Source organism: Bubalus kerabau, chromosome 15 (genome assembly GCF_029407905.1).
Source record: "Bubalus kerabau isolate K-KA32 ecotype Philippines breed swamp buffalo chromosome 15, PCC_UOA_SB_1v2, whole genome shotgun sequence".
Classification (NCBI taxonomy): Eukaryota; Metazoa; Chordata; class Mammalia; order Artiodactyla; family Bovidae; genus Bubalus; species Bubalus kerabau.
The window spans coordinates 65,648,121-65,662,393 of record NC_073638.1 but is presented as its reverse complement, the minus strand read 5'-3'; the positions used below and the strand labels follow the sequence as shown (position 1 = coordinate 65,662,393).

The 14,273-nt window shown below is 48.0% G+C and overlaps 1 protein-coding gene across 2 annotated transcripts in view; it reads left to right on the top strand.

Annotated features, from left to right (window-relative positions):
• The window catches only part of ELF5 (E74 like ETS transcription factor 5), a 47,975-nt gene extending 36,089 nt beyond the window's left edge, over positions 1 to 11,886 (top strand). For both annotated transcript variants that reach the window (XM_055547754.1, XM_055547753.1), the window contains exons 4-7: positions 2,136 to 2,186; positions 8,630 to 8,698; positions 9,643 to 9,838; positions 10,486 to 11,886. In XM_055547754.1, the coding sequence (XP_055403729.1) occupies positions 2,136 to 2,186; positions 8,630 to 8,698; positions 9,643 to 9,838; positions 10,486 to 10,582 (413 nt within the window). In that variant the 3' untranslated portion in view covers positions 10,583 to 11,886. The remainder of the gene's footprint in view (positions 1 to 2,135; positions 2,187 to 8,629; positions 8,699 to 9,642; positions 9,839 to 10,485) is intronic.
• Positions 11,887 to 14,273: the final 2,387 nt, after the last annotated feature.

The following is a 14,273-nucleotide window of genomic DNA, read 5'->3' as shown; positions in this document are numbered from 1 at the left end:
TATTGCCAGTGCCAGTGACCTACCAGGGTCAGTGGTCTGCGCAGAGTGGGCTTCCAGGAAACAAAGCAAGTCTGAGCAAATCACAGAGGCTCAGGGAGGAGGTAGGCTCCATTTGGAACCCTTCCAAGGGAACAGCCTTGCATAAGATTGCCAGGACCACAGAGAAGAGTAGCCCATCTAGGAGAAGATGCAGCTTGGCACTGCCAGCCTCAGTCAAAGGTCAAGTCAATCACGTTTGTCTTCAGGCCCTTGCAGGTCCTGTGCTGGCATCTCCCCTCTGGGGCCCTTCTGTTCCAGGCAACTGTTACATCAAAACGTACCTGTCCCTGGTCCCATCACCTCAAGGTCTGTGCAAAATGGATAAGTGAAAAACCAGCTGGTTTTTAAACAGGCCACAGGTTGCCTCTTCTTATTCTAAAGGATCCTAGGAGCCACAAAGCCACCCCCCATGATGGTCTTTCAGGCAGTCTGCAGGCCAGGACGGTTATCATGTTGAGCAGTGAGATTACCCCATCAGCCTGCTCAGTTCTTAGATCTCTATTCACTGTTCCTTGGGTGAGAGTGTGTAAAGTGTATTGAAATGCAGGTACTGTGACCAAAGTTTCCAGTGTCCCAATCTGCCCAGGACATAGTGTCTTCACCTGTTATCCTGTTTTTTATCCTCAAAAAAGTTCTTGTTTGGTCTATAAGTTATATGTTAAACTGGTTATTACCTAGGTTAGGCCTTGCATGTGTATATGCGTACTAAGTCACTTCAGTCGTGTCTGACTCTGTGCAACCCTGTAGACTGTAGCCTGCCAGGTTCCTCTGTCCATGGGATTCTCCAGGCAAGAATACAGGAGTGGGTTGCATGCTCTCCACCAGGGCATCTTCCCAACCCAGGTTTCAAACTCACATCTCATGTCTCCTGCATTGGCAGGCGGGTTCCTTACCTCTAGCACCACCTGAGAAGGCTGGTTTAGCCCATATATGACCCCACAGATTGGGGCTCTGACAGAAAAGGATACGGGCCAAGTTTTGGCAGAGAGAGGAGTCAAAGGGGGTCTCTATGCCCAGTGTGTGGTCTGGCTCCACAGGTACTGCAGTGGGATTTAAGGGCCCAGAATCAGAGGGATCCTGGTCCCTGAGCACGGGGTCAGTGGGAAGGGAGGAGGAAGGAGGCGGCTCCCCAGCGCAGGAGAGGAAGATCCCCCGGCAACCCCGCCTGTTCTTGGGAAGAAGGAACAGTGTATGGCTGACCAGAACCAGTCATTCCGAGAACCAGCGGCCCTAGGAGTCAGCAGTCACAGCTATGCCCTGTTCCTGTCTTCTCAGTAAACAGAAACTGGCCCTCACGTTGGACACCACGTTAGAAAATGGATGTCCTCCGGCCTGTGGTGCTGCTTGAAAACGTGATCTGAAAGTCCTGATCCAGTCCCAACCCCAACCCCCTCCTTCAGAGGAGAACAGCAGTCTCCAGACCCCTCTTTGAATCCTCACGTCGGGTTTCTTAAGGCCTCCTGTGTCCATTCTCATGTCCATTGTAGACCAGCATGTCACACGTGTTCAAATCCCCAAGGGATCAGAGGTCACATCCCAGATCATAGACAGCGCCAACAGGGTGGTCAGGGTGGTGTGTCACATGTTGCCGGGAAGGAACACAAGCCTGGAGGCTGGGTGACTGGCAAGTCTGCACAAGGGTCGATGACTCAGACCAGTGCAGAGCTCAGGCCTCCCAGCCCCAAGCCAGGACTCGCTCCCAATAGCCACTCAAAAAATTCTAGAAGCTGCTGGGAGGCCTGGCCCAGGGCTCTCCCGGGGTGACCTTTAAAAACAAAGAGGTCGGGGGATTCCCTGGTGGTCCAGTAGTTAGGACTCGGCGCTTTCACTGCTGGGGCCCTGATTTGATCCCTGGTTGGTGAACTAAGAGCGCATAAGCTGTGCAGCGGCCAAAAAAGCACCAGGAGGTTATATCTCTCAGGAGTGCCTTTGGGGTGGCCCTATAAGGGCCAGGTGGTCTCCAAGTTTCCTTGTGAAATAAAACTACCCTGCAGAGGATAAAATCACTCCCCTTCTCCCCAGCACCTCCCCTTCTGGCCTTGCCACAGAAACCAGGGATGTATGCCATGGTTAATGGATTTCTTTTTCTTTCCCAGGTTACTCCTTTTTTAATGATCCTGATGAGACCAAGGCCACCCTCAAAGACTGTAAGTAACCAAGTTCACGCTGCTGTGCCATGGCTGTTGTAGTGCACGTGGGCTCGATGGTTCTTGTAGGACTTCAGTCAAAGGCTGATAACCTGAAACAGCGGGAGACGAAGAGAAGATGGCAGGAGAAACATGGTGGAGCATGGGGCTTGGGTCTGTGGCTTCTTTATCCTCCCCCAGACTCAATTTCTTTGTCTACAAAATGGTCAGACCCTCGCTGGGTCATGATGAGTTCAAGTAACAGTGCATATAAAGTGCCTAAGCTATGCCAGCAGCCTAGTTGCTCCAAATACTGGTACCCGTTAGCAGTAAAAAATCATAATCACAAATTACCAACCGTTAGAGGCCTTGTGGTTGATAATGTCTAAAAATCAGAGCTCATTAAGCAGATCACATTTATAATTATAAGGCAATGGAGGATCTCAAATGGCCTTGTTGACTGAAAATTAACCCTCGTGGTTTTACTTCTGCAGATGGAGAAGGTTTAGGAAAGGGAACTTTGGAGCTTTCATTTTTTAAAGCTGATGATGATTGCTCTTGGTTACTGAGACCCTCTCAAAGGTCCTGGCCTGGGGGCCTGACCAACCAGGACAAAGTGGCATCCATCTGGGGGCTTCAAGCAATGTTCCCATCCATCTTCAATAACTGTAAGATTAAATTCATAGCTATGGTGGCCGTTTGTGAAACCCTTACTACATGCCCAGCTTGCTGCCAGGCCAGATATTCTATGTACATTGTTATTTCAGTTCAGTTCGGTCTCAGTTGTGTCTGACTCTGCAACGCCATGGACTGCAGCATGCCAGGCTTCCCTGTCCATCACCAACTCCCAGAGCTTGCTCAAATTCATGTCCATCGAGTCGGTGATGCCATCCAATCATCTCATCCTCTCGTCCCCTTCTCCTCCCGCCTTCAATCTTTCCCAGTATCAGGGTCTTTTCCAGTGAGTCAGTTCTTCCCATCAGGTGGCCAAAGCGCTGGAGCTTCAGCTTCAGCGCCAGTCCTTCCAATGAATATTCAGGACTGACCTCCTTTAGGATTGACTGGTTTGATCTCCTTGCAGTCCAAGAGACTCTCAAGAGTCTTCTCCAACACCACAATCCTCATATATAACTTCACTATGTATTTTTATTTTTTAATTTTTATTGGAGTATAGTAGCTTTACAGTGCTATGTTAGTTTCTACTGTACCACAAAGTGAATCCTCTCTATATAATCCTCTATATAAAAAAATCCCCTCTTTTATTTTGGATTTCCTTCCCATTTAGGTCACCACAGAGCACTGAGTAGGGTTCCCTGAGCTATACAATACCTTCTCATTAGTTATTTATTTTATACTTAGTATCAATAGTGTATATATGTCAATCCCAATCTCCCAATTCATCCTATCCCCCGCTTTCCTCCTTTGGTATCCATATGTTTGATCTCTACATCTGTGTCTCTATTTCTGTTTTGCAAATAAGATCATCTATACTAGTTTTCTAGATTCTACATGTATGTGTTAATATATATTTGTTTTCCTCTTTCTGACTTATTTCACTCTGTATGATGGTCTCTTGGTCCATCCACATCTCTACCAATGAGTAACTTCAGTAGATAGTAGCATTATCCCCATTTGCTACTATGGAAACTGGTGGTGCTAGAACTCACAAGTCACAAGTCATTGCAGAACTGAGCTTCCGACTCATCTCCTCAAGGTCTATGCTCTTATATGCTGCGCTCCACACCACATGCCCACAGGTGCACACACATGCACGCACACGTGCCCCCAGACCCTTGTGCTCATTCTGCTGTCCACTCAGTTGAGACCTAGGACTCAGAATTCCTCTGAGTCTGGGCCCAGCGCCACAATGATTCAGAGAACAAGGGATTTTTGACTTACACCCAACAAGCTAGGAAACCGTCAGAAGGGGCCTAAGGGATGCACCCCAGCCCTTCTCCACTTGTTCTCTCCTCTCCCTGGCCCTGCCTCACCCCTGCCTCAGAAGAGCCAGTGAACCAAGCCTGCAGGCCCAGCCTCACTGCCGGGCACCTCCTGCGTTGGCCCGAGATGCAGCTCTGTGACTGGACTGCTGGCCTCCGGGGACGTGTGCGTGACAAGCTCAGTGTAGACACTGCCCCTCCAGTCTCTATCCCAGCTTCTGGGGGACAGTGAGCGTGATTTCAGTCAACGACGGGGAACATATCCTCTGGCCACACTTTACCAGTCTCCAGTTTCAAGGCAAACAAACTTCTCCAAATCCCGCAGACAACAGAGAGCCTGGGCCCTGTTCCCATTGGCCTGTGTCAGGCACAGCCCCGCCGCGGGGACACATTCAAGATGAAGGTCAGTGTGAGGCAGGGAGAGCAACCCTCAGACACTGCAGACCTCTGCAGAGAAGCTTGGGGTGGGGTGGGGTTCACCATGATGCTGCCACCCCTGCCGCCTTGGGGAGCTTTGGACGTGGGAACTTCCCTCAACGTGGCCACCAAGTGATGGCTTCAGCCCCTCTATCCCCACCCCCAGCCCCACCCCCCAGCCAAGCAGGGCCTCCAGCCTAGTTGACCCTTGACTACCGTCAGATCCACTGCTGAGAAGTAGGAATGGATAGAGCAGGACTGTTTATCTCTGGCAAGACCCACAGGTGGAAACGCCCGCCATCCCACCCATCCCGCCTCTTGCTGATCAATCCTGTGTCCATCCCATCCAGCCACATAGCTTCTGTCCAAAGCACGTGGGAGAAATCTTAAGAATTAAAAAGGTTCTTGCCTGTTCTTGCCATTTGGGCATTTCAGTGAAAGCTGTTGTCCAATCCCCAGTTAATAGTTCACCTTTGTTTATCTTGACCGCTCCATTTGTTTTCTCTCTTCCTGAAAGATTAAATTAAAACAAAGGCCAGGTCTGCTCTGCAGGCGACGCCGCAGAGCATGGCACCGGATCTGAGAGGAGGGCGAAACCCTTTCTCCATCTTGATCAACTGACCATCAACACTGCTCACCTCCGTTGACCTCTCTCCACCTGGCAGCATCCCCACTGTCAGCTGATCTCTCCTGAGCGTTGGTTGAGGTTTGGCCTGTGCGCTCAGGCCTGTTTTCCCACAGTGATACGATCCTGGGCTATAACGTAGGAAATAGCAGAGGGGAGGCCGAAGGGACCCTGAACACTGAAGTCACGCGTTCGCGTCATTGTTCGTTTCAGTGAACCATGCAAGCAGTTACTTGAGCTGAGGGCTCCAATGCCAGAAAATTAGACGTGATCTCAGCTCCGCCGTTAGGCAGGCTCCCCAAACGTCTCCAGGGCTCGCTCCTTCCTGCTCAGCTGTCTTCTTGTCCAAGAGCTTTCTTTGTTGGCTCCTGTTATGATCACAGTGTCACTCAGCCCCTTCACCACTGCCTCGATCCTTGCACACTACTACTGCATCTTTCTCCACCGTGTTTATCACCAATATGGGTTTGTTCACTGGCTGTTCCCTCCCACTTGGGTCTAAGTCCTCTCAGAGGAGAGACTGGGACCTGTTTCGTGTGGTCCCTCAGGAGCCTGTGAGTGAGGGACCTCCAGTGAGACACCTCTGTCTTCTTATATGTAAAGTGGGGAGAGTAAGAAATATGCATCATAAGAGTGGGTGAGATTGGGTGACCACCTGGCCACAGCAGACGTTCAACACACTTCAATGACTATTCATTAAGTATCTGTTGAACAGATACTTGCCATGAGAGACACACTGAAGCAGTAGTGTGAACAGCCGCTTTGGAACAGAACTGCTTTAGGTCCAAGTCCTGGCTCCACCTTCCTTGGTGAAACCCTTAAACTCTCTGGGCTTCAGTTGCTCCTCAGTAAAGGGAAAAAGCAATAATACCTCAAGGGGTCTTGGCAAAAATGAAATGAGATGCTGTCTGTGAAGCCCTCACCAAGCACTTGGCATTTAGTAAGCACTTATCTGCTTGTAATACAGGCACCCAGGTTCAATCCCTGGGTCAGGAAGATCCCCTAGAGAAGGGAATGGCAACCCACTCCAGTATTCTTGCCTGGCAAACCTCGTGGACAGAGGAGCCTAGCGGGCTACAGTTCATGGGGCCACAAAGAGTCGGACACAACTGAGCGACTAACACTTTCCACTTTGAATGAATATCAGCTGTCAGTTCAGGTGACCAACAGCTGACGTGGACCTTTGCAGTACAGGGATAGTGGGTCCAGTGCTGGACACTGAGGAATGCACAGGTGTTGTGGGACAGAGAAGGGTGGGCTCCAAGAAGCCTTCCAGAAGAGTTTTGTGAGAACGGAGTCGGTTGGGTGGAAGTGAGAGGCAGGGAGCCTGTGCAAAGGCCCTGAGGCGGAAGAGAGTCGAGCCCTGTTGGGACCATCTGACCCAAGAGGAGGGAAGGAGTTGAGGAGCAGCAAGAGATAAACCTGGAGAACCAGGTGGTGGTCTGGGTGTGAAAGGCCTGGCTGACATGGCAGCCTCTGCCCGGGAGACCACAGGGCACCACTGCAGGCTGTCACCCCACAGAGTGACAAGACCCACGGGCGCTGAGACCAGCCACCCTGGGCAGTGGTGCGGTGCACGGGGCACCATTCCCTCCCAGGACAGCATACTTTGTCATTCAGGAGTTGTAGCATCGCCTTCCTACAGCAGAGATGGTGAGAACAGTGCAGTACAGTACATGGCTGCGCCACAGCATTTATTGAGCACCTACTGTATGCCCCACACTGTGCTAGGTTCTGGGGATACACATGGGAACACAAATCCCTGCCCTCTAGTAGGGAGAGTCAGCCAGTGAACAAAATAAATACATAATATGTTCCATGGCGACATATACGGCGGCAAAAAATAGAACTAGGACATGGAGTGTTGAGTAGGGTGAGTGTGTGCACTTCCAGCTCAGCAGTCAGAGAGGGCCTCCCCGAAACGGTGACTTTGAGCAAAGATGGAGGTGAGAGCCTAAGCCCCTGGACGCCCCAGGGAAGAGCACTCAGGGCCAAGGGAGCAAGTGCCCCAAGCCAGGAGGTGCCTGTGAGTTTCAGAAGGAGCTGGGAGGCCGCTGTGGCTGGAGTGGAGGGAGCAGGTGATGTAGGGATTGGGAGGGGTGGTCTGCTGCCACCTTTTAGATTTGAATCATATACACTTTGTGGGTTTTTAAAAATTTTTTATTTTATTTTTGTGGCTCAAACAATTTATTATTTACACACAAACAGGCAGTTTGGGCAGAGCTCCGCATGGGAGGCTTGCACACCATGCAAGGCGTCCAAGTCCTGCGTTTGAGGAGGGGGAGGGGAGGCCCCGGAGAAGGGAGGTGGGGGTGGGAGGGGGAAGGGAGGTGAGAGGGGAGGGGCGGAGGATTCTCTTCCAAGACTCCACTTGCAGGGCTGGCCACTGAACCCAGCTGTGACCTGGTCTGTGACGTCTTCCTGCCAGCCTTGGGAGTCTCAGGGCGTGAATTCTGGGCTCCGTTCACGGCCCATATTGGAGGTGTGGGGACCGCAGACTCTACCTGTTGACAGGAGAAGGACCACCCCCTGCTAGAAGCCTCTGTGGACATTTAGCTGTGGCTTCTAAATGGAAGGCCAGATTTTTTTATTTTATATTGGAGTATAGTTGATAAACAATGTTGTGTTCAGCAAAGTGACTCAGTTATACCTATGCATGTATCTCTTCTTTTTCAAATTCTTTTCCCATTTAGGCTGTTACATAATTATGAAACTATACCCCTGTCTCAGACTGCTACAGCCTGAGTTCTAATCTAACCCTGCATTGATTTCATGCTTTGCTTTCTGCTCTTCATAAGCTGTAGTCCCTTTGCTTTTCCCTGTGTCCTTTCTGGTCTGTTCTCCACACTAGCCGGAGGGATCTTCTTAAAGTGTGGATCTTGTCAAAGTCTTCCGTCTTCACTTGTTGAATAAAATCCCTCGCCATTCTCAGGTGCCCACGTGACTTGTCAGCAGATAGCTGCCCCCGAGGCAACACCTCCCGCCCTCCCTAGCACCCCGCGGTCCCCTTGGCTTTGCATTGCTGCTCCTTCCCTCTGAAACCCTCTCCCACCTCCTGACATTAGCATGAATGTGTCCCTCTAGGAGACCCGCCCTGCCCACCCCATCTAGATGCAGCAGGTGCTTTCGCCTGCCTCCATTCTCTATCTAATGCCTCCTTCCTTCGTAACACTTACAACAGAGCCGATTTGTGTTTCACCTGTATTTTCCTTGCCCTGTAGTCCTCAGCCTCTACCTGAGCGAGGACCAAGTCTGCCTTGTTCACTGTCTGTTTCCAGCTCAGAGCCTGGAATCTGACACACAGTTGGGCCCCAGTGTTGAATACAAATTCTCCTGAAACCTACTAATTATCCCCAGAACAGCCGGCACCAGTTGTCTCCTGCCACGAAGGTGTCCAATTAATAGCTGCTCATTTGGTGTGACTTGAGGTCCGAATGTGGCCTCTAGATTTCTTCCTGCAGCTGTAAATCACTCTGTTGCAGATGCTGATTCCAGTTGTTTGAAAACAAGTGGCATCAAAAGTCAAGACTGTCACAGTCATAGTCGAACAAGTAAGTGTGCTGATGTCATTTGTCGTTGCTAATTCCTTGAAACCATTCATGAGACAACATCATCTGCTTCAATAAGCTTTGAGACCCAGCGTTTGAGCAGGACTAGTTATTTCCCAAACAACACAGCAGAGAAACTGAAGATTACTTTTGTAAGTGTTATCAAATTTTTCTTTTCCCTTGGAAATGGTAACAGGAGAATTAAAGTAAGTAAATGTTTTAGCCAGATTGAATTTCTAAACAAGGGTTTTTTTCTCCTGGTCTACTGTGGATTCTTCTCTCAAAGGTACTCCAGGATAATAGCAATTCTGTTAGCTTTCCCAGCACTGAGACAGATCTACAGGGTCAATCCTGCTGGGCTTGGGTCTAACCATTTAACACGTATTAAATCATGATCCTCTAACCTGTGCTATGAGAGAGGTACTCTTACTAACCCATTTGAGAGAGACAATGACTAGAGAGATTTGGTTACAGAGCAAGAAGAGGTAAATTCAGGACCCAAACCCAGGCTCCAGAGTCAGTTTTAACGACGATACAATGGAACAACAGAAATACCAGTTTCTCATGAAAAACACACCTGTAGGATTAGTCCAGCCAGATGGTTGTAGCTATGGGGCCTCAGAAGAACCATACTGCTTGTCAGAAAGAAGAATCAAAGCATCATTCGACTGTCGCGTCGTTAATTCCATAAGAACTGGCCGGGAGTTCCATAGAGCGGGGAAGCTTCATGAATCAGTGTCGCTGGTTGCCATAAATTTGGTGTCTCTGTGGGTGTTTTGTAACTCTTTTAGCAGAAGAGAACATTTCACAGCTCTGTAAGGCTCCAAGTAGAGTGTTCGGTCATAACTTTGGGACATAACTCCACGAAGGAGCAATTCTCATGGTTTCATAAGAAGTTGTATGACTCGAAAATTTTTAATTTTTCACTTTTCTTTGCTTCCCTAAAGGCCTCCAGAGTTCTCATCTATGGGAATTTGTGCGAGATCTGCTTCTATCTCCTGAGGAAAACTGCGGCATTCTGGAATGGGAAGATAGGGAACAAGGTATTTTTCGGGTGGTTAAATCAGAAGCCCTGGCGAAGATGTGGGGACAAAGGAAGAAAAATGACAGAATGACGTACGAAAAGCTGAGCAGAGCGCTGAGGTAGGTGAACAGCACGAAATGCCGTGAGTCTGCCTGCACAGTTATATTAAATGGTCAGCCATAGAAAGTTGGGCTTCCCAGGTGGCACTAGTGTTAAAGAGCCCGCTTGCCAATGTAGGTGACGCAAGAGATGCAGGTTCCATCCTGGGGTCGGGAAGATCCCCTGGAGGAGGGCACGGCAACCCGTCCCAGTATTCTTGCCTGGAGAATCCCATGGACAGAGGAGGCCACAGCCCAGCGGGTTGCAGAAGAGTCAGACACAACTGAAGCAACAGCACACACATAGAAAATCACAGGGCTCTTTTTACCTGATAACCAAAAGGTCATGAGACCACACTTTGGGACTTAGTTTCAGGTGAGATTAGGGTTTGTAAACTGACACGCCATCCTTGCCCTTCTTGGCAGCGTTCCCAGGGGATCACTCTGAGGCCGTCTCACACACACACACATTCTGAACTGCATGCGGTGAGGTTCAGTCTTCAAGATGTCTGGGAAAGGTTTAAGTGTAAGTTGATAAGAGGGTGTGAAAATACCAGGGCAACCACAGGCTGGCCCCGTCAGCTGAGAGGAACGAGGGGAGAGCTCGTGTTCTGTCGCTTTCCCGGGGTGTGAACCCTCCCCATGGTTCTCTTCTGCTGTCTTTGCAGGTACTACTATAAAACCGGAATTTTGGAACGGGTTGACCGAAGATTAGTGTACAAATTTGGAAAAAATGCACATGGGTGGCAGGAAGACAAGCTATGATCTGCTCCATCATCCAGCTCATGTAATGGATTTCTGTCTTTTCAAACAATAGATTGCAATAGACATTGGAAAGTCCTTTAAAAAAAAAAAAAAACACCTGCCAACGTGCTGATAAAATTTCTCCACATCTCAGCTTACGTTTGGATTCAGAGTTGTTGTTGTCTGTTTGGGGGTAATGGCCGCAACCCTTAAGCTATTTTTTTTTAACCCAAGGGGAGGAGGGAATGACCTTTTGTGGTACCCTGATCGAAATCACTTCCCTAGTGAAGAGTTGCAGAACCACAATGCCCAGTGTCATCGCTGCTGCTCAGAGAAAAAGGATCCAATTCTGCTATTTAGAGGCTCATCTGGTGGTCCCACTCCAAAGGCTCCAAAGTTTTCACATTGGTAACTGTGGCAGCTCACAAAGCAAAAAAAAAAAAAAAAAAAAAGTGATTAGTTTGTAGTTCACATAGTAGGAGGGGGTCAGATGTGATAAGATAAACAGACAGATTTTAAATCGTTAAAGTCAAATTCCATAGTAAAGTTTCTTAACTGGTAAAGGAGCTAAGCCATCAAGCTGATACATAATTGGATTTAGCATAGTAAACTTTCTTAACCAGAATACCTTTTTAGCCGCTCAGCAAAACCCCCATGGCCATCTATCTGGGCTAACACACTTAAAATTAGGCACATTCTTAATTCTTGCTGAATTTGTTGCCCCTCTTCTCCAGGGTAGGGAGCATCAGATGTGCAAAGGGTTAATCCACAGACGTTTGCATCAGTTTCCAAACCACTACTGTTTCTATGGCTCAAGCTGTCAACGCAATAAAATCATAATTCACTGATTTGTCTGTGAGCAAGACATTAAACCTTTACAGAGCCAGGAATTTCCTGACGGCTCTGTAATAGGCAATTAAACTATGAGTCTCTCCCTTTGTTTTCCTACCTGATGGGTACGCAAGCTCTAAAACGCATATTTCCTTGACAAAAATAGTGACGATGGATTTACACCAGTGAATGTTCACGGGTTAAAGTCTGCACTGACGTTTTCTCATCAGTCACTGGTAGGTGAACCATTAGTGACTCCAGCTAGGTGGACTGCCCTCAGGACCCCTTCCCCAGAGCAGGAAGCTTCATGTGATGAGGCACTGAACCGCAAGATAGACTGAGGGCCTCCATCTTAGAGTTTCACGTCAAAAGTCACTTGTTTTTAAAAAATGTGAATGACTGTAAAATAATCTATTTTTTGGATTCATGTGTTTCCCAGGTGGATACAGTTTATAAACAATGTGAATAAAATATTTAACATGTTACACTGTCTCTGGATTGTTCAGTTTAGCAAGGCTGACTCAGGAAACATTGCTCAGACGCTAGGTTGTGTTCAGCTCTTTGTGACCCCATGAACTGCAGCACGCCCTGCTTCCCTGTCCTTCACCGTCTCCCGGAATTTGCTCAAACTCATGTCCATTGAGTTGGTGATACCATCCAACCATTTCATCCTCTGTCACCCCCTTCTCCTGTTGCCCTCAATCCTTCCCAGCATCATGCCCTCAATCCTTCCCAGCATCAGGGTCGAAACTATTCGCATCAGTTGGCCAAAGTATTGAAGTTTCAGCTTCAGCATCAGTCCATCCAATGAATATCCAGGGTTGATTTCCTTTAGGATTGACTGGTTTGATCTCCTTGCTGTCCAAGGGGCTCTCAAGAGTCTTTTCCAGCACCACAGTCCGAAAGCATCAATTCTTGGGTGCTCAGCCTTCTTTATGGTTCAACGGTTCAACTCTCACATCCATACATGTCTGCTGGAAAAACCAGAACTTTGACTACATGGACCTTGGATGACCCTTCTATTAATATTTCCTACCATTTAGGAGATGGAGATTCCTAGAGAGCCCCAAAGATGTACGAGATATAGGGGAGTGATCTACCCCACCACCTTTCCTTCTGAAGACAGAGTTCTCACAAGATGGAGTGCATGGACCAGTGGGGCCTACAGGTATGTTTTTGTTTGGTTTGCGTACAAACACACATTTTTGTTGCTTGTGTTTGAGGTGGTGTTTTGTTTCTTCCTGTGAATTAGTTGCCTTATTTGAAAATCAGGAGACGTATAGGCAAATCCAGATCACCACTTTGTTTTTAAAAGTCAGATCTGGCATCACTAGTCTCTCAGTGCTGTGGCAGGAATTTCCTGGACTGGGTGGAAGAGCATTTGGTCACTTCGTGCTGCCTCATACCTTGAGCTTTGTTTGTACCCTGTTGTGTTTAGTTTGAGGTGGTTGTTTTTTTAATTTTTTAATACAATTTTTAAAGGTTACATTCCATTTACAGTTATTACAAAATACTGACTATATTCCCCATGTTGTATGATACATCTGTGTACCCTACTTTACACTCAGTAGCTTGTGCTTCCCATTCCTCCACCTCTATTTTGCCCCCTCCCCGACTAGCACCCACTAGTCTGTTCTCTTGCTCTGTAAGTCTGCTGCTTATTATATTCACTAGTTGGTTGCATTATTTAGATTCCACAAGTAAGTGATATCATACAGTATTTGTCATTCTCTAACTTATTTCACTAAGCATAATGACCTCCAGGGCCATCCATGTTGCTGCTAATGGTAAAATTTCATTCTTTTTGTGGCTGAGTAATATTCCATTTTATATATATGCACCACATCTTTATCCAATCTTCTTTCCATGGATGCTTAGGTTGCTTCCATATGTTGGCAAACAATGCTGCTTTGAACACTGAGGCGCATGCGTCTTTTCGAGCCAGGGTTTTTGCTTTTTCAGATATATATGTAGCAGTGGAATTGCTGGGTCACATGGTGGTTTTCTTATTTTTTGTTTTGTTTTTTTGTTTTTTTGAGAAGCCTCCATACTATTTCCCATGATGGCTGCACCAATTCACTTTTTTTTTTTTTTTTTTCATATAACCAGAATGGTTTTACATTTTGAAATTGGGACCCCTGTCCAAGCCAGGTGAAGAGGGAAGTACCATGTTGATGCACTGGATCAAATCTCAGTCCAGTTGAAAGAAGAGACTCTCCAGGAAATTGGCAATTATCTAACAGGAGGGGAGCTGGGAGCTTTCAGGCTACCAGCTTGGCAGTGAAAAAGCAGAACCAAGCAGCTCTGGGGAATGGCGGGACTGAGGTGGGGGCCGGGCAGGCAGCGGTGGACTGTACACTCACCACCTAAGAGATGCTGTCCCTCACCAGAGGTGGGCATCAGGCAATTCAAAGAACAAAAAAGTGAATCCCTCTGCTACTCAAAAAGTTTTCCTTCTGTAAAACCATTAAACTAGCTCTGTCTCTGTATGAGTTTCCAAGGCCACCCGAAAGAAGTGACTTAAAACTACAGAAATTCATTCTCTAACAATTCTGGGGGATGAGTCCAAAATTAAGGCATCAGCAGGGCCACGCAACCTCCATAAGCTCTAAGGAAGACCCCTTCCTTGCCCCTTCCAGCTTCTAGAGTCTCGAGTGGTTCCTTCACTTGTGACTGTAAAAACTCAATCTCTGCCTCCATCTACATAGGAATTGCCCATTCTCCTCTCCTTCAGTCTCCTAAAAGCTGACCTTGGAGTTTAGGACCCAGTCCAGGATGACCTCACCTGGCCATGCCATGCATGTGCGCTCAGTCGTGTCTGACTCTTTGTGACCCCATGGAGAGTAGCCCCCCAGGCTCCTCTGTCCATGGGATTCTCCAG